General features: G+C 38.9%; 1 protein-coding gene across 12 annotated transcripts in view; it reads left to right on the top strand.

Annotated features, from left to right (window-relative positions):
- LOC103708605 (eIF-2-alpha kinase GCN2) overlaps positions 1-18,442 on the top strand; it is a 74,269-nt gene that overhangs the window by 45,385 nt on the left and 10,442 nt on the right. For 5 of the 12 annotated variants that reach the window (XM_039130859.1, XM_039130857.1, XM_039130852.1 and 2 more), the window contains 8 exons: positions 18-300; positions 402-498; positions 3,379-3,459; positions 3,599-3,655; positions 5,871-6,047; positions 6,125-6,208; positions 9,867-9,975; positions 10,052-10,188. In XM_039130859.1, coding sequence (XP_038986787.1) covers positions 18-300; positions 402-498; positions 3,379-3,459; positions 3,599-3,655; positions 5,871-6,047; positions 6,125-6,208; positions 9,867-9,975; positions 10,052-10,188 — 1,025 coding nt within the window. The remainder of the gene's footprint in view (positions 1-17; positions 301-401; positions 499-3,378; positions 3,460-3,598; positions 3,656-5,870; positions 6,048-6,124; positions 6,209-9,866; positions 9,976-10,051; positions 10,189-18,442) is intronic. The other 7 variants (XM_039130860.1, XM_039130858.1, XM_039130851.1 and 4 more) reach the window with 6 other exon arrangements.

Genomic DNA, 18,442 nt, shown 5'->3' with positions numbered 1-18,442 from the left:
CCGTGCTTCTCATGCAGATATGCTGCGGACAATACAGACACAAGAGCATACATATGTTTATGATCGAGTTGTGTCTACCATATTTGACGAGGAGAGGTTAATAACGAAATCTCATTGCCAACATGATGACAATGCAAAAATGACAAAAAATGAGCCTTCTTTTATACAGTACACAGAATCAGATCTTGAACTGCGCGACATTGTCACCGAAGCTTGCAAGGAAATGTTTAAACAGCATTGTGCAAAGAGAATGGAAATATCACCCATGTGTGTATTTGATGGCTGTTATCCATCGGACAGGTTTGCTTCTTATTTTCTGTTAAGATCACCCTATTATGTTTCTTCGAAACCATATATTATTTTATCACATCTTGGATTGCTAATTTTTAAACTGCACCAAGAAGGAACACTGTCAAGCTTTTAACTCAAGGAGGAAATATGCTTGAGCTCTGTCATGAGTTGCGCTCACCGTTTGTTAATTGGATTATAGCAAATCAGGTATTCCATCTAAAAGATTGTCATGAGCTCCTAGAAGTATATTATAGTTTCTTTTGACATGTGCTTCTGTAATTAGCTGAATTGTGGCTATCAGTTAGTAATCTCGATTCAAGCATCTTTTATTCAAACCTTCTTTTTTTTTTAATTTACTTCTTAATTCATATTACATAGTTTCTTCTTGGCATACCTATTCCATTAAAAAACTGGTAAAATCTTTTGTGGCCATAAGCTTCTAACATATCTTGCACTTAACAAATGATTGCTTTACCATCGGATAAACATCTGTATATAGTATATAAAAAAATAGACGGAACGTGCATTGGATAATATCTGGGCTGAAGCGCATTCCTTTATATTGTCCATATGTCTATCACATATGTTGTTTTTTGGGACATTTATTCTGGAGTTTTTTCTCCCTTACTTTTGGAGAATACAGGTGAAACTTGAAAGTGTTTTGCAGTAAAGCATTTCCAAGAAAAAAACTTGAAGGTAGCATAAATAAGATGAAGTGAGAAATATGTGTATTAGAGGAGCCTTGATTCTCCATAAGTTAAGCACAAGTTATGGAGAATCAACTAAGATGGTATAGGGCCTATACACATGTAGTGAAGTCTTAGGGGGCTTTGGCAAGAAAGTCATGAGAAAGGATATCGGTAATGTTGAAATAACATCCATAATAGCCTAATTAGCCTAAGTAGCATTATTTTCAGATTTGGGCCAAAAGTTGACCTGGCCAAGGGGCTGGATCACCAGGTCATCAGATTGTTAACATATTAAAAATATAAAAATAATTAAAAATTGAAAATAAAGATATGATGCGTATTTTTGTTAAGATCCAATTTGGCATGCATACCATGCCATTCCATCCTGGTACATGATTAAAAACGAACTTTTTGAAATGTGTTATCAAGATTTCATTGTTTTGATCGGGAAATGGACATGTTCTAAGTGCTTGGAACATGATTATTGAATCATATAGACAAATATAAGTCATGCTGGTGATAATAATTCTTGAATAAAATATTACACTTGTGGAGATATATCCATGAAAAAACTTTATTAACTAGCATTTTTTTGGATTTATTGGATTCAAGAAGGGAAGAACAAAATGTAAGGAGATAAATAGATGTTTGAAAGCTTTTGAGCAGTAAAATTAGAAAGACTGAAAGAGTATACACTTAAATAAGCAATTGGCATTGTGTAATTCCATTATTATTATGTCTAGTCAAATCTGGCCTCAAGATGGTGTAGGACCATTTGCAACACTAAACACTACAATTATTAACTAATACAGGTCATACTCGTTGTGGCTAAAATGTTCCACATCAAGTTTGGTGATCCTCTTTGATACTCGTAGTGGCCAAAGTGGTCCACGTCGAGTTAGGTGATCCTCCTGAATACTCGTAGTGACCAAAGTGGTCCACATCGAGTCCAGTGATTCTTCTGGATCAACCCTGGCTCAACCTTATCCAAAAAAAAATATATAATGAGCAAAAATATTTTTATTATAACAGATGTATCAAATACATTTTGTGTATTTCGTCATATCTGTCCAATTCCTTTTTATGGGTGAATAGGATTGATTTTCTTAAAAAAAATCCCTAACTTTTTCTCTCTTTTCTATATCCATCTTACAGCTGTTTCCTCCTATTTCATCTTTTTCCCTTCCTCTCCTATCCTTCCCATCCTCCCTACTCTCTCTCTCTCTCTCTCTCTCTCTCTCTCTCTCCATGCTCCACCCTGGCTCCAATGTCTATTAGCTCAGACAACTACTCACCAACAAATCTGTTAATAGTTGAATTCCATCACCGTCCCTTGACAGGTTTCCTACTCCACCATCATTCCCCAACTAGAATCTCATGATGGCCACTTGCCTCTAGCATCCTCCCCATCTGCTCTCTTGCCTCTAGCCTGCTCCCCATCTGCTCTCTTGCCTCTTAAAGTCAGCTTCTCTGGCCCCTAGCATCTGCTAGGATTGATTTTCTTAAAAAGAAATCCTAACCTTTTCTTGCTTTCCTATATCCATCTTTCAGTTGTTCCCTCCTCATTCATCTTTGCCCCTTCCTCTCCTACCCTTCCTATCCTCCCTTCTTTCTTTCCCACTATGCTCTCCACTGTGGCTCCATTGTCTATTAGCGCAGGCAACTACTCACCAGCAAATCTATTATTGGTTGAACTCCGTCACCGTCCCTTCACTTATACCTTAGGTTTCCTACTCCACCAGCATTCCCCAACCAGAATCTTGTGATGACCACTTCCTTGCCTCTAGCATCCTTCCCATCTGCTCTTTTGCCCCTTAAAGTCAGCTCCTCTGGCCCCTAGCATCCTCCCCTCTACTTATTCCCTTCGAATTGAATCTCCAACACTCAAAACCCACTTGTGACTCCATTAGCCTCCTCTTTTCTACTAATGGTGATGGCAACCCATTGACTAATGACGGTTTGGACCATTTAGACCTTAGTTCAGGGCTTGGCCTCTTACTTAGGTTTGGCTTTGGGCCTAAGTTAAACAATTTGGGTTGGCTTGGGTGATGGGTGGCCACAATGAGGGTTGGCCAAACGACATTCTGTCCCATTTCCAGCCATGGTATTATTTCATTGTGAAAGCCTATGGTAGTGGGCAATAAAAGTCAAGAGACACTAAAACAGGCCAGTATTAGCATTAATCTGCTCGTTACATGTTTTTGTTTTTTTAACAATGGCTAGGCTATTAATTTATAAGCTATAAAATTACTGAGACTTTGCTTGCTTTGTTTAGAGAATAGAGGACTTCTTGTGTTGATCTTAATGTTGCACTTATTTTGTTCCCCCCCCTCTGATACAATATTTTGTGATGAACAATATTTGCACAGTGTTTCTCATATTCACGATACACATGCAGAAATTGTCATTCAAACGTTATGAAATATCGTGGGTTTATAGAAGAGCAATTGGCCATTCTGCTCCTAATCGTTTCCTCCAGGTCTGCGCAGTTTCTTACTGATAATTTATACGATTTCTTTGTGCTCATTCTCATATCTTTTTTCTTTTATATGCTGTTTTTGAACCACATACGTAGCCAACACTTTTCAGTTATAAACTAAATTATTCTTTTATGATAGGGTGATTTTGACATTATCGGAGGTGCATCACCGCTAACAGAGGCAGAGGTTATTAAGGTATGGTCCTTTACCATTACGCAACATCCTTACAGTACTCCCCAACTGCCCCTTAGATGGAAGTCTCATGAAGATCTCCTTAATCTTTAAATTTTTAAGAGGATATTGTCGTTATCAAGTGAAAGGGTCTTCTTCAGGTGCCTTTGTCTTGCTTAGATATGCCAAGATATGCTTCCCTTCCTGAGAATGGTTCTATATTTACACTGCTAAAATCAAAGTTTTAAAACTCAATTTTGGTTTCGGTTTCAGTCCCCTTGCAATTTTTTGGTTTTGGCCGGCGGTTTGGCAAGTTCACTCCAAGTGTTGGAGTTTCTGTCAAAAATTTGAAAAATCAAGAAAAATGGAAAGTAAGAATAAAATAAATCAAGATAACTTATTTTGTAGCATATTATTTTATTTAAGTCATCTAAAGTCATAATTTATATTATTTGAGTGGTTCGGAGTTGAAATTAAGTTTCATTGACACTTGATGCATAAATTATGTCACATGAATGTACTAATATATTGAGTAAAACACCAAATATCTCAATCATTCATAGACTAATAAGATAAATATACAAAAACATAAAATTAATTACATATGTCACCCTCCAAAATAACATCAAAGCTCCTAGACATGCACAAACATCTTTGCTTTATATATATTGCAATGTTGTTTATAATTTTTTCAAACACATATCAAGATAACCACATAACTAATAAATTTTAGATGAAAATAAACATGGATTAGACCATTAGTGCCTTAAGTAAATGCGTGATTGAATCATATTGATGAACTTCAGAAAGTATTATACATATTTACTTGTGCAACAACATAAAAATAAAAACAAAAAATGGTAGTTTCAGTTGAAACTAGCTGAAGCTGACCAAAACCAAAACTTTCTGTAAGTTCTGGATCGATTTCAGCCGAAACTTTAGACCTTGGCTAAATATGTTAAATCTTTATAATATCTAAATTGCTAAGTGCATTATGCAACAACTTTTACTATGCTTAGTCGTTCCATTTGCAGGTTCCTCAATAATTAATAATCATCGTCGTCACTCTTATCGATGGTAGTCTTTACCCGATCCCTCTCAGTCATTAGCTTGGCCTACATGTTGTTGGCTTCATTTTACTTGACTCTTCAGCCTTATGCATGAGCACTTGGCCTCTTATTTAGGAATTGCACTTTTACTGACTGGCCCTTGTGTTCTTTCTTTTATGCATATATTCCTTCTTAATGGGACTGCGACACTCAATTTTTTGTTCATAATTATGAATCAGCTTGGATCATGCTTTTAACTTCTTCCACCTCCATGAGTAGTTTTGTCTCTGCAAAATATGTGGGACGGAAAGTTTGACTTCCTTTTTCTCTGCTTTTTTTTTTCTTGATCCTTCGGAAAAAATATGTTCCTTCTCTTCCCCCATCTTTCTCCCTGCTGGTTTTAAAATTCCTATTGCTGGTTATTTCCAACATTGGCAACATTCAAAAATCGGACCCTTTGCGACTCTTGTGCCATCAGTTGTTGCAGGTCGCTGAGGAAGAAGAGACAATCCTACTAGGTCAGATTAGTGATTCCAGCTTCAAGCGTCAGATTTTTGATCTCCTTCACAGTCCTTGAACAACACTATCGATTTGTCTTGATGTAGTCTCTACTCTCTAACATGTTCAATAGTTTTTCTGGTGATTTTGCCATCGTTTACTCCATATGCTCAGTTGATGTGTGTTTCTTAAGATTTGCAATTAAGTATTAGTGTCGAGATGCTTGTGTTATCTTGTCCTATTCAGTCTTCCATTACTTTTAGTTATTGAATTAATCTTGTCTAAGTTTGCTTCAATGGATTAACAGTATGCCTTGCTTATCATGGGTGAATAACTTGTCCTTACTCTTAAGACGTTTCTTCTTGAATTCTTAAAATTGGCTCTAGATTATTCTACCTCTGAATAATTAATTTAAAAAATCATATATTTAACAGAACTGAATCATTGAAAGCAAGAGAGTTTAAGTTTCAAATAACCAAGTATTTGGAAAGGTTTATCTAATAAAATCTCTTTATGATTAATGAATTTTCTCCAGACTTGTTTTATTGATGTGTGATATATACTCCAAAATCTGCATCTTTATATGGGATCTTCCTTGGACTAGTAAAGTGCTTGTGAAATGCCAGTGTCTATTTTGACCTTTTGCAATTACAACACACAATTAAAATACGTGTTTACATTGTCTTGTATAGAGCTGTGGTTTTGGATGCCTCAACCATACATGTGAAAAATGTCAGGTGGCAATGGATATTGCAACCCGTTTCTTTCATCCAAATGCTGTAGATATTCGTTTGAATCATGGCCAAGTTTTGGAATCAATTTGGTCTTGGGTAGGAATTGCCAGCGAGCTTAGACAAAAGGTAGCTGAGGTATGTTTGTGTACATCTCTCTCTGTAATATGCATAACTTTTGACAGAGTGAGCTAATTATATTTTATTAAATGCAGCTTCTGTCTTTGATCACTTCATCTTGTCCCCAGTCCACAAATCGCAAATCAAATTGGGTTTTTGTCCGGCGACAGCTCTTACAGGTTAGTAAAAGTTAATGAAATGTTCATCCACATGATGCTATGACCTGGAAAGGAACTTCAACATTTTGAACCCGTTTTTTTCCAGATTCAGCATGTGCGTCTTTGTTGAAAGTGTGCTACAGTTTCTTTAATGTATTTTAGTAATGTCCTTAAGTGCAAATAGTGGTACTTCTGATTTTTTCTTTCTATGTATTAATGCCACGATACAGTTTTTGGCGCGCTTTCTCTCTCTCAATGCGGTTATTCGACTCCTAATCAGTACCTCTATTTAGTATGACTTATACAGACACATATATGTGCTCAAGGCTTGCCATACCGGTATGTACCATCCCATGCTAGGCATACCATATCATACCGGCATCGAAGCGAGACTCGGTACAAGAGGCATATTGAGTCTCAGTACATTGAACCGAACCCCGTTCTGGGGGTGACGACTCTTTACCTGCATGGTAGTGGTATGGGATCCATTACTAGGATTGCAAAACTTGTATGGGCTTTTTTTGAAAATCATATTATTATTTGAAATATTTAAGTAAATATCCTGCTCAAGATTTATTTGATAAAATAACGTTCTAATTATCCATGCCACCACTAATCGAGGTCATATGGCAGTCAAATGAAGGACCTGCTGTTTTATTCTCCTCTTTAGATATCCTGGTCTCATCTCCATGTCTGAAATGAACCTAAATCTCCCCCATCATGATACCAAGCCATTGTCATAGTTTTATCATATTGAAGACTACAAAACCAAGCAACACTGTTACAGCAGTTAAACTACATATCAGGCGTTATGTTAGAGGCCTTCTTTCCATGCTTCCTTCTCTCCAGTGTTGCTAAATTTATTAATTGGAACCAATTCATCGCATAGCATTTGAACCATAATAAGACTTTCAAGGACCAAGATAGAAGTGGTTGTTTACATCAAAGAAATAGTTGCCAGCAGAGGATTGTTCTGTGTAGCCAATGCCTAGAGAGGACTGATGCCCTCTCATCATCTTGAAGAACTCAGATAAATTGGAAGCAGTATCAATTGTCTAACTTTTACCATGATTCAGGAAAAACACAAGTCAGATCAAGTTTTAGTAGTCTCTAGTAGAAGATTAGAAATAGAGAAGGGAGGGGAAGAAAGAAGGGAGTTGAAAATCAAAATAGGGCTAGCTTTTTTTTTTATTTACCAAGTTTTTTATCAAACTCTCCAGGTATGCTGAACCGGCCTGTACTGGACCGGTCCGGTTTGGCTGTGGAAAGCAGTTCCGGCCTCAACCGGTTTGCACCGGTACAAGCCATGTGTCGGGCGAACCGGACCGGTTCGCACTGGTACAAGCCCGATTTGTATCGGGGCAGCGCGCCCGGGCGCCCGCCTGTGGGCGCGCGGCTCCCTCATGCGGGGCCCCCTCGGGCTGGGCCTTTAATGCTACAAAGTGGCAGTTAAGCCACTGTGGCATCTAACGCGGGCGCGCGGGCGCCCGCGGATTCTTTGTTTTTTTTTCCCTTCCGCGATGCCCCTTCGTTTGCCGGTTCAGTACCGGTTCAAACTGGTCCGAACCTGTATCCGGTAGGCGACCGGTACGCCTACCGGTTCCGGTACGGCATACCTTGCTCTCCACTCAAAGCTTTCATCTAACTCAGCTAACAAATATCCATAGTTTCTCTAAGTTCAGCAAATCCTGCGAGGGGCAAAGCAAAGGATTCTAGCTTTATACTTTGCTAACATTGCAAAGTTTTTACTGTCTTTTTGCCCATACATATCGTGATATCAAAACTGAGGTCAATATCACCATATTGATTCAAGTACTGGGAGCAAAAAGAGCACAGCTTTATATTGACCTCTCTTTTCCCTGTTTCAAGCACACATCCTTAAATTTTATGATGACACAAATCTGCTAGGAACGCCTACACTCTCCTAGGAGAGTAAGGGCATTTCACTTGTGCACATATAAAAAGTTCTCCTGGGCTTGTTTTAGTGATGATAATGGGTGTATACATGTAGTAATAGCTAGGAGGTCTTGGAGCTAAGTGAGAGATCCAAAAAGAGATCCCTGGAGAGAAGAGGAGACTTCGCCTGGGATAGGGAGAGGCTTCAAGAAGAACAATCTAAAGCAAGAGAGCAAAGTGAAGAAGACAGAGAGAAGAAAGTTAGGGTAATTTATTTAAATATTTATAAAAATAATATTGTTCTTATGAAAGCCAGCCACATAATATTTATTTAGCATTGATTAGGCCTCTATTTGCATTAACACTGACGAGATCGTTAATCAGGCCCCAAGTCATAGCACTAATCGAATCATGTGTCATGCATGTTTGGAAGTTGCAGTCGTAACTAATGAGGTAATTACTGAAGGAGTTATTTAATGAGAAGATCCTCATTAATGCACTTTCAGTGGAGCGATGAGGTTGGGCTATGTATGCTTTAATCGATGGAAAAGCCGTCAATTATCGAACTGATGAGCAATATATTCCACATTTTTCTATACATTGCCCTAAATGATTGCTCCATAATTATAGTGGCTTGTTCTGTAGGTGGGTGATTTGAGAATCTACTGAGCAATTTGCTTACCTGCTATAACCCAAGATTACGTTCACCTTATATCATTTTAGTGTTCTACTGCAGTTAATCCTTTGCAACTCTCTACCACTCAGTCACAGCCATCTATTTCGAACTGATCAGGTAGATCAAGTACTAGAACGGTCCTTCTAGCTAGATATTAATGGTTGAGATCTGAAGCACAAGTAGTAGAATAGCTATGCAGGGCAAACTTAGGGAACCTAAACATGCTGTGCCACACAGTTGTAATAAACTTCACTCTCTAACTTATGCGTATTCTTACACGATATGATTGCAAAATTTTTGAGCCTAATAACATGGAAATAAAGAACAATCTGAATTAAATCTGAAGCTAAAATTTATACATAAATTCAACTAGGATTAACCTCAATGCATGGATGATGCATTAGAAATACTATGCACATGTTCTTTCTGAATTTAAAGGTTGTGCCATAAATTTTGAATGAGTATACTGTAAGACTAGGTTGTGGTAAATAGTGCAATTAGAAGTTACCAAAAGCTATCAAACGATGCATATCGTGGTGGATCTACTTTCTTTTGGGCTAGTCGACAGTATTAACTGACCAGAAGAGTTATGCATTGCTCCATGTTAGATCATGTATTGATGCTATGAGTTGAAGATGACCTTTTCTGTTGTTAGATGATCGAGCATCTTGAAAATCCTAGATTTCAGATCAGGGTTCTTTCATTGTAGGGTTCCAAGGGAAATTTCATATCTAAAAAACAATTCATATCTTAAATCTCGGTCCATTATATATACAGGTAGGGGTTCAAGCATTGCTGGATTAATTGGAAAGGATTAGGGCATGATTTTAGAACAAATTTGTAATTGATAACAGTAATCATGCATTCTGCTTCTTGTAGCTTATAATGAAAATAGAGATTTATAATGGTATATGTTTGCAGTCTGATTGCTTGGAATCAAATAAAGAAGATCAATTTCTCTTTATTTTTAACTTTTCCTATGATATATTTTCGAGAAAGTGGCTAGATATAGAGCATAAATCAAGAAAAATAAAGTAAAATTTGAACTCAAGAAGCATATTGTTCACATAAACTGATTCTTACATGTGCATCATATTTCTTGTCCAGGATCTTAATCTATCTGAAACAATTGTGGATAGATTACAAACAGCTGATTTAAGGTTTTGCGGATCTGCAGACCATGCCCTTGCTAGATTAAGAGGGGCCCTCTCTTCTGGTACTGTTTCCTCTTTCACAGAGTTCGTTTTTCTTTGTACAAGGAACATCTTAACATGACTGCAATGGTCATGCAGATAAATTTACTTCCAAGGCTTTGGAGGAGTTGTCTGTTCTGCTCAGATGTTTAAGGGTTTGGAGCATTGAGCAACAAGTTTCTATAGATGTACTAATGCCTCCTACAGAGGTTTACTATAGGGAACTCTTTTTTCAGGTAAGATCAATATTATTTTCTCCAATGTGTCTTGAGACAAGCATTATGTAACCAATTAGAAACCATGCATTATTGCAACAGATATTCTATTCATTTTTCATGGAAATGCTCTATATGAAGATATTAGGGAAAAAATGTAGAGTTTCAAAACTATATCGGTGAAGTGAAAATGTAAAATAATGGATTTCACAATGTTCATTTATTCCGCAATACAAAACCATCATTCTTGTGAATTATACGACAACATATCTCCCATACATAAGAATTAATTGACCTAAAATTTGTAATTTATATGCAACAATTTTGCTTTTGTTTTTCCAATTGGAAAATTTCAAAAATTTATGAGTCATTTTGAAAAAGAAAATTCTACGCATTGTGAATATTAGTTAATGTGAAGGAGAACGGCAATAAGAGATGTAGAAATTATGATAGGATGAAGGATAGAGAAGAGGAGGCTTAAGTGTTTGCAACCTCAAAAATACATAGAAAAATCCATCAAAAAGCTTAAAGGTTTGTTTATCTCAACTGAGTAACAAAGTTGACTAGCAAGCATGTCACAATGTGAAACCCGACTTGGACAAATTTCTTATCTGACTCCAATAATGTGAATCAATGGTCTAATTTCAAATCAATGAATTGATGCGGAAGCACATAATTGTCATTTAAACCTCAAATCCTCTAATGAAGAAAATGGCCATTTGATCAATAGAGCAAAGCTAAATGTCCATGGAAGGTGGAACTGTCTTGATCCACCCGGTTCGGGGTGTACCAAACTATACCAGGGGTGGACCAGCATTGTTCAACCTCTTGGTTTGAGAAATCTGGTGAGGGAGGGGGATAGCGAGAAGGAAAGAGAGAAAAAGAAAGGGAGGGAGGGTAGGAGGGAGCGGGAGAGAGAGGGGACTTTCGGGACCCCTCTTCTCCGACCGCATGAAAATAGTGGCGGAACCACTGTTTCAAAGTGAAATAGGGGCTCAGCCCCCCTCTTGTTTTTGAAATTTTTTAAAAGTGAAGTCGGCACTCAGTGCTCACTTCACTTAAAAAAATATTTTTTTAAAAAACATTTCCCAAAGATTAGAAAAGTAGAGGCAATAAGGATAAATTCTTAGAGAAACTCAAATAGTTATGAAACAGTATGTTATAAGAGTTATCAAATATATGCATTTACCAAGATAGTTTACTTGGAAAACATTACACTTAAAAGCAAATGGTAGAATCAAATAGGTTTTTATCTATGTAGTTAATAACACTTTGTATGAAAACACTGAAATACACTTAGAATTTCTTAATAAAATCAAATGGGTTGTAACCAGTTAGTATCCAACCCATGGAATGCCGTACCGGCCCGTACCGGCCCTAGACAGGTACCGGAACCACTAAAAAACCGATATTTCTCGGTTTTTTAGCCGAACCGGCCGGTACCGGCCTCGTACCTCGCGCTGTGGTTTTTGAAACCACCGCGTACCGGCCGGTACGGTACCGGTACCGGCCGGTACCGTACCGGTCCGGCCGGCCATCGGTATGCCGACCGGTACCGGTACGGCGGACCTTGATCCAACCTTTATTTCCAGGTTGACTGGTTGACCAATCACAGGGTTCATTTTCATTCAATAAGACATTTCACTTTTAAATACATTGCATGAAGAAATATGATCAAAGGTAATTTCTTTGATGCAATAAGCTTCGATTTACATTGCCAATTTGGCATTGATAAGCTTATTGATTAAAAAACAAATACTTTGAGCTCAAAAAAAATTTACAGAGTTAACTCCTCACAGGTATTAATAAGAAGAGTATGGTTCAGCGCATGCCGTACCGGTACCGGCCCCAACTAGTACAGTTCGGCTGGATATAGGGCCAGAACCGACTAATTTCTGCTGTGTATCAGTGCGAACTGGGCGCGCGGGGAAGAGCGCCATGCGCGCGAGGAAGAGTGCTGCCGCGTGCGGGGCAGTGTGTTGAGGACCCACGCAAGCAGCGCTGCGACGACGCCAAGCCCAGCAAGGACCATGCGACATTCGGAGGCTAGAGCGGCCAGTTGAGGAGCCTTGAGGCTGGCCGACCCGTTGCCAGCCAAGGGCTTCAGCGGCAGTGGCAACATCGCGTGGGATTAGCGCGCGCCAGACCTTGCCCCATCAGCACAACGGGTGCCCGATGGAACGGAGCAGCCTGTGCGCACAGCCGCGCGCACAGGACCGCGCACACGGCAAGACCACAGCAGCAACAAACCATGACGGGCCGGCCACGGCGGGTGTAGCAGTAGCGCACCCACGCGCGTGCAGGCCACAGACGGGAGGCCAGCCAGCGCGCCCGAACGCTCGCGCATCCGCAGCCGGGCCCGCGCGCCCACACGCCAGCAGGCGGGCCCAAGGACGCACCCACGCCCCCCCCCCAACCCGCGGGACTGGGACGCCCAGGCATGTCCAACTAGGATCCATGACCCAGTCCAGCCATGCCACGCATCCCAGCCACCCGCAGGAGGTCTCCCAAGCGAACCAGGAGTCTTCCCCAGCCAGCAGTTTGTGCCCAATCGGGAGTGTCCCGGCCAATCGGGATCCGCGTCCCGGTCCAACCGAGACTCGAGTCCCAGCCAACCACGGGAGACCCCCAGCCAGCCAAGACTCCTTGCCAACCAAGGCGTCCTAGGCCAACCGGGATGCGTGTCCCGTGCAGATGCGGGAGATCAAATTGGAGACCAATTGGGACTCCAAGGCCGTGATCACATACCAAATCAAGGGAAAAGAGGCCTTGCACGCCAGCCACATCGGCAAGGGCCCTTGGGGAGGTTGTTTTCCATGTCTATCTTAACTTCTATGTTAGGGAGATTTACTTTATGTTGGTCTTTTATTGTATCTAGGAGTCCTAGGGTTTTGAGTCTATAAAAGGAGTTGTAAGTGGCCATTGTAAGGCATCCCACGAGTTGAGTCTTGTATCTCATTGTTGAGAGTTTTCGGCCGAGAGGCTGGGGCAGCATTGTGTCGATTTTCGGTCCTTATATCTTTGTCTAAGACTTGGGCTAGTGGTTGATAAATCAATCTCCACTAGATTGGGCTAGGAAGGGATTCTTTTGATCCTTTGCTAGATTTTTATTTGCTTTTGTTGTTCTTGTTTGTTTCTTCAATTTGGAGTGGCATAAAATTCAATTATCTTCCATTGTTGATCTTTGTATTATTCCACCGGCGTTACCTACAATCGGTCCAATATTCCACGATTTCTCCATGGGCACACGCTAAGGAGCAAGGTGAGGGGCTTGGGACCGTGAGTCCCCATCACAGCGCGCCTGCGCGCTGCATGCACGGGATATTTAATGCCACAATGGCATTTAATGCCACTCTCGCTGGCGGGTGAGGGGGGGAGGTAGGCATCCGCGCGCGTTTAGCAAAAAAGGTACCGATTCCCACCGGTACGTCGGTACGGCGGATCTTGAAGAAGAGTTTAGCAAAATTATGAAACTATGATCACTTTAACTTCAGTTAGCATAGTTATTATTCCATGATCCTGTATCCAGATAATTTTCTATGTCTGAAATCCGTGAAATAATTCCAACTACAATATGGCAAAACATTTTGTGAATTGATCATAGCCAAATGCCGAGAAAAGAAATTATAGATTCAATGGACCAAAATCAGGCAATTTTGAAATTGAATATTAACTATGCAAGTTCCAGAATAAGTGTTAGACTAGGATCTCCTGTCAGTGTCTTAAAAAAAGAAGAAAGAAAATGCTATGCATTCATGCAGTGTTTGAAAAAAAAAAACTCGGTGTAGCATATGGATGTGCATCGGACATTTTGGGATCTAATACTGTATAAAAAACAGAAAAGAAGAAAAATGAGTGTAGCACGTGCATGTGCATCAGATATGTTGGGCTCTAATACCATATAAAATTCTTCCATCATGGCCTAAAATCTAAGCTAAGCATTCTCATCATTGTCATTGCAGTTCTAAGCCCTTTGTCATCAAACATAGCATAAGCTATATGGCAATTGGTGGACCCCTAACTTGAGAAAGATAGAGAGCGATTTAGCATGAATCCTGGCCAACTATGGGTAAGCAAATATATCTTATGGATCATCCTTTGGACCCCTTCCCAATCCCCATCCCATGTCTAGTAGGTGTGTACCGGGCCTTACAACCCTAGGATTTCCAATTTCAAAAGCAGAACCACCAATTCCTCCTTATTCTATTTTTTCCTTTTTCTAGTTTTCCACAACTCCACTCTCTCTTCAGCTGCTTTCTCCACTCTGGTTGCTGCAATTTCAGGCAGCAAAAAGGTAGAAAGATGGTGCGAAGTAATTGGGTAGGTGTCCAGCCACCATAAGGGGCTGCTAGGTGTCAACTGTTGGCTACCATGCAGGTTGGAGGTGACAGCCAATGAAAAGGATGAGGTGGGTGCAAGTAGGAGATGGTATTTAAGCATGAGGTGGCATTATGCATGAGGTGATCTGTGATCATAAGCATGAGGTGGCAGCCTACCAGAAAGCACGAGAAAGCCATAATTCCCCAGCATTAGCAATTTAGTCCTTGAGCTTTTCTTATTCATATATCTAGGGGCTTATTAGTCATTAAATTCAAGTCCTTGCTAATAGAATACCCATGCAAAAGATTCTTTCCCTTGATGATCTTACTCATACATTATCAATAGTTGCAATGATATACTTAGCTCATATATATATATAATCATAATTTGAAATGTCAATTGGTTGGGGTATTACAAGGGACTCAAAATAAAGTTATTATAAAGAAAAGAAACAAAGTCTAACCTAATTATGAAACCACCACTCGATTGTAGGGCCTCGTAGAACCCTAAAATCATAATTATTAATACTAATCACCATCTCTAGTTTAAGACATCAACCTAAAAATGTCATAATATGACCCAAACTAACTTCACGCCTCAAACCCAGGTTCATCGAACTAGTGCATACCACCCAATATCAGCATACAATGCTGTGCCATTACTGAATTGAGACTCGGTATGGAGCGTGTACAGAATCTCAGTTTGCCAAACCAGGCATACTGACACTATAGCATCATGGCACTGGTACGGAGTTTAGTACCGGGATGGTGAACATTGCTCCAAATGGTAGTGCAACTAATGGCTGATACCAATGCAACTAACATTATATTGGTTTCAGTATGCCCCAAAATGCTTGAGAAAATATTAGAAAAATAGTCTTTTGTTACCAAAGCTACCAGTAGACTGTCATCTATAATGAAGCATAATTTTCTGGATAATGACTACTTAGAAAAAGGCTGAAAATCCTTATCTGTGCTCTGATTTGTCTGGTTTTGGTTGTCTGAAACTTTAGTTGGAGGGCATTCACATGGAAGAAGTCTCATACTCAAATAGTTTAGCTAGCTTTACATACTCTAGCAGCCTCTGGCTTAATAAAGTGAAGACAGTATTTCTCCTCCTAGCCCTAGGAAGATGGTTTGTGCACTCTCCAGTTGGAAGTACATTATGTCCCAGTCATGCAACCATGGCCTGTCATGAATGATTGTGTTAGATAATTTGTGTCCCTTTTCTCTCCAATCCTTCAACTTGTTATTCCATGTCACTTGCTCAGCATCGTTGGGAGCTCGAGAACACTAACAAAGCCTCTCTTACCCTAGATAGGAGTTAGGATATCTCTAATAATGCAAAAAAAAAAAAAAAACAATATTCTCTTTTCCTTCCTTTTGAGAATTTACAGTGATTGTGCAAGCTAGAAAAATAAAATAACTGTAAAGAAAACTAATCTAAAATAAGTAGATCAAGGAAGCAAACTACATCTAAGGATGACAAGTTAGATGTCTCACCAACCGAACCTCTTGATCTGATCAGACACACACCAATCTTCTCTCTGAATTTTTGTGTATCCACCGATGTCGCACTGGCTTCACATAGAGCCTTTTCGAAGTTATACCAGAAGAAAATGGATTCTTTGAGTTGCACGAAGGTTGCCATGGAGTCACACTGCAACTAGGTGGAGTCACACTACCAAATAGACACTCAAAGAGAGCTTCAAATTCAATAATATTTATTTTATGGTCTAAAGACTGGATTATAGGAGGTATTTATAGCGATCCAGGCCCCTTACAATCACTAAAACTCATGGGGTGTCTCTAGAATTTCATTGGGACTCGAATACTTCAGCATCAAGTCATCAGAACTAATTGACATGCCTTAGGGATGTTCTGGATGCAAAAACAGGTCTTAAAGTCAAGTTCTGTGATGTTGGATTGGCTGGACAGCATCTTGAATACTGTCAAATCTATTCTACTTTGAATTAGACTCAAACTAGGTTTGGCGGCAAGGATTCTGCCATCCAAATAGATCTGATAGCGTACTAACTGTTGTCTAATTATATTCTCTCTCTATAGATGTAAACACCATTGGTGTGTCTATCTTATTATAGACTAGGGTTGTACTAACATAGGTTAGCTTTTTCAGCCATAACTTTTTCATATGGTCGTTGATGCGATTCCACATGCGTTGGAAAGCTTACTCGATGATAGATGTGCTAGAAGTGGTTTCACCATGAAATTCCTTGTCTCATTTTTAGAGTTTGTTTGGTTGGCGTATGTCAGATTACCGGATAATCTGACAATTATTGGAAATTATTTATTTGCGAAAATGATTGCAAGAGAAAATAAATTTTACCACATTTGGTTGGTAGAAAATTACTAGAAAAAATGGCATAGAAAAAAAATTACTATGTTTAGTTTGAGGCAATGTTAGCCGAACTAGTACTGAACCCATGCTGGTCGGCTATCGGTCGGTATGGCATGAACCGGGTGAATCCCCTGGTTCGGTAAGGGGTGAATGAGGCGTTTCGGTACGGTTCGGCATACATTGGTTAGAAGTAATTTTATATAAAAATATTGCCAAATTTTTAATAATGTCCTTTAATAAATAATATAGGTAATAGCATTTTTTTCTCAATTCATTTGTTGGCCATTTATGGCCCACTTACATAAATACTATCAATATTGGCTATTTCAAATATTGAAATATATTTACATAAATTAATAAATATTTCTAAATTAAATAAATATATTAAATAAATATATTAAATAAATATTTTAATTATTAATAAATCCTATGTTAGATTTATTGGTAATTAATAAATATTTGTGTTATTTTACTAATAATTAATATTTATTAATAAATATATTATTATTTATAAATATTATTAATCAATATATTAATATTTTTTTGATATATGAATATAATTAAGATTGATTATATTAGTATATTTAATAAAATATTAATATAATATAAGTGGGCAATTTCTTCAAGAAATAATATTTTTAGTTTACCGATACTCGATAATCCAGCATGAAAAAACAAATATCATCCCCCTGGTGGTATTTATTTTACCTTCTTTGTCAGGAAAATAGACATGAAATCCACTATTTATTTTACCATCTCGCTCATTCACTTTTCGTACCAAACATGGTAATCTAACATAAGTTTTATTTTTCCATGCCAGATTAAGCCCCAAAAAACGAGCCCTTAGTAAATTTTTAAGCAGCTAGTTCCTTGGACTCTTCCTACCACCGCAAAAGTTTGAGCTCTTTGGGCGCCTATGAGTCAAGTGCCACTGCATGGTCTTGCTTGACCATCAACTTAGGCATCCTAGGGGTCGCCCATGATACTTTGGTGCTGCTCCTTTGGTCTTGATACAATTCTTGTGGCAAGGGCTCTTTTCTTCCCTACATCTATAGCCCAGGAAATGAGTTTGTGCTAATAGTAATAGCATATTATTAAGAGAAAAGGAAGAAAGAGTAGAGAAAAATAAGGGGGAATGAAGGGGAGATGAGAAGAGCACAACTCAAGAACCACCAATTACATAGTAAAATCTACTTCAATGCTTAGTTTTTCATTAATCTCAACTGAATAATGGACCTATACCATAGAAAACTCAAACTAAGACTATCAAAGAAAGGGAAGTTAAAAGGGAAGGTAAGATCACAACCTAAACCTTAAATGAATCCTAAGCATCAACTATAGGATTTGACTCTTTTCCTACTGGACTCTAGTCCAATACTTTGAAGAGACCACTAAAAGAAAAGAGAAGAATGTGGCCATCGAGTTTCTTCAACTAGCCCCAGCCCGGTTCTCTCTTAGTGTAGTTGGTTCTCCCATGGTAAGGTCGCTAACTGTTGGCATCGCTAGGCTGGCCTCTTAGTAAAAATGGTACATCCGACCTGTCACTCATTGAAACCCAGGAAAAGCTTAACCTCAGTGTACCAAAGTTTGGGCTAAG

The sequence above is a fragment of the Phoenix dactylifera genome, chromosome 10, assembly GCF_009389715.1.
Source record: "Phoenix dactylifera cultivar Barhee BC4 chromosome 10, palm_55x_up_171113_PBpolish2nd_filt_p, whole genome shotgun sequence".
Taxonomy (NCBI): Eukaryota; Viridiplantae; Streptophyta; class Magnoliopsida; order Arecales; family Arecaceae; genus Phoenix; species Phoenix dactylifera.
Note: the sequence above shows the minus strand (reverse complement) of the source record. Positions and strands in the feature narration are given on the sequence as shown.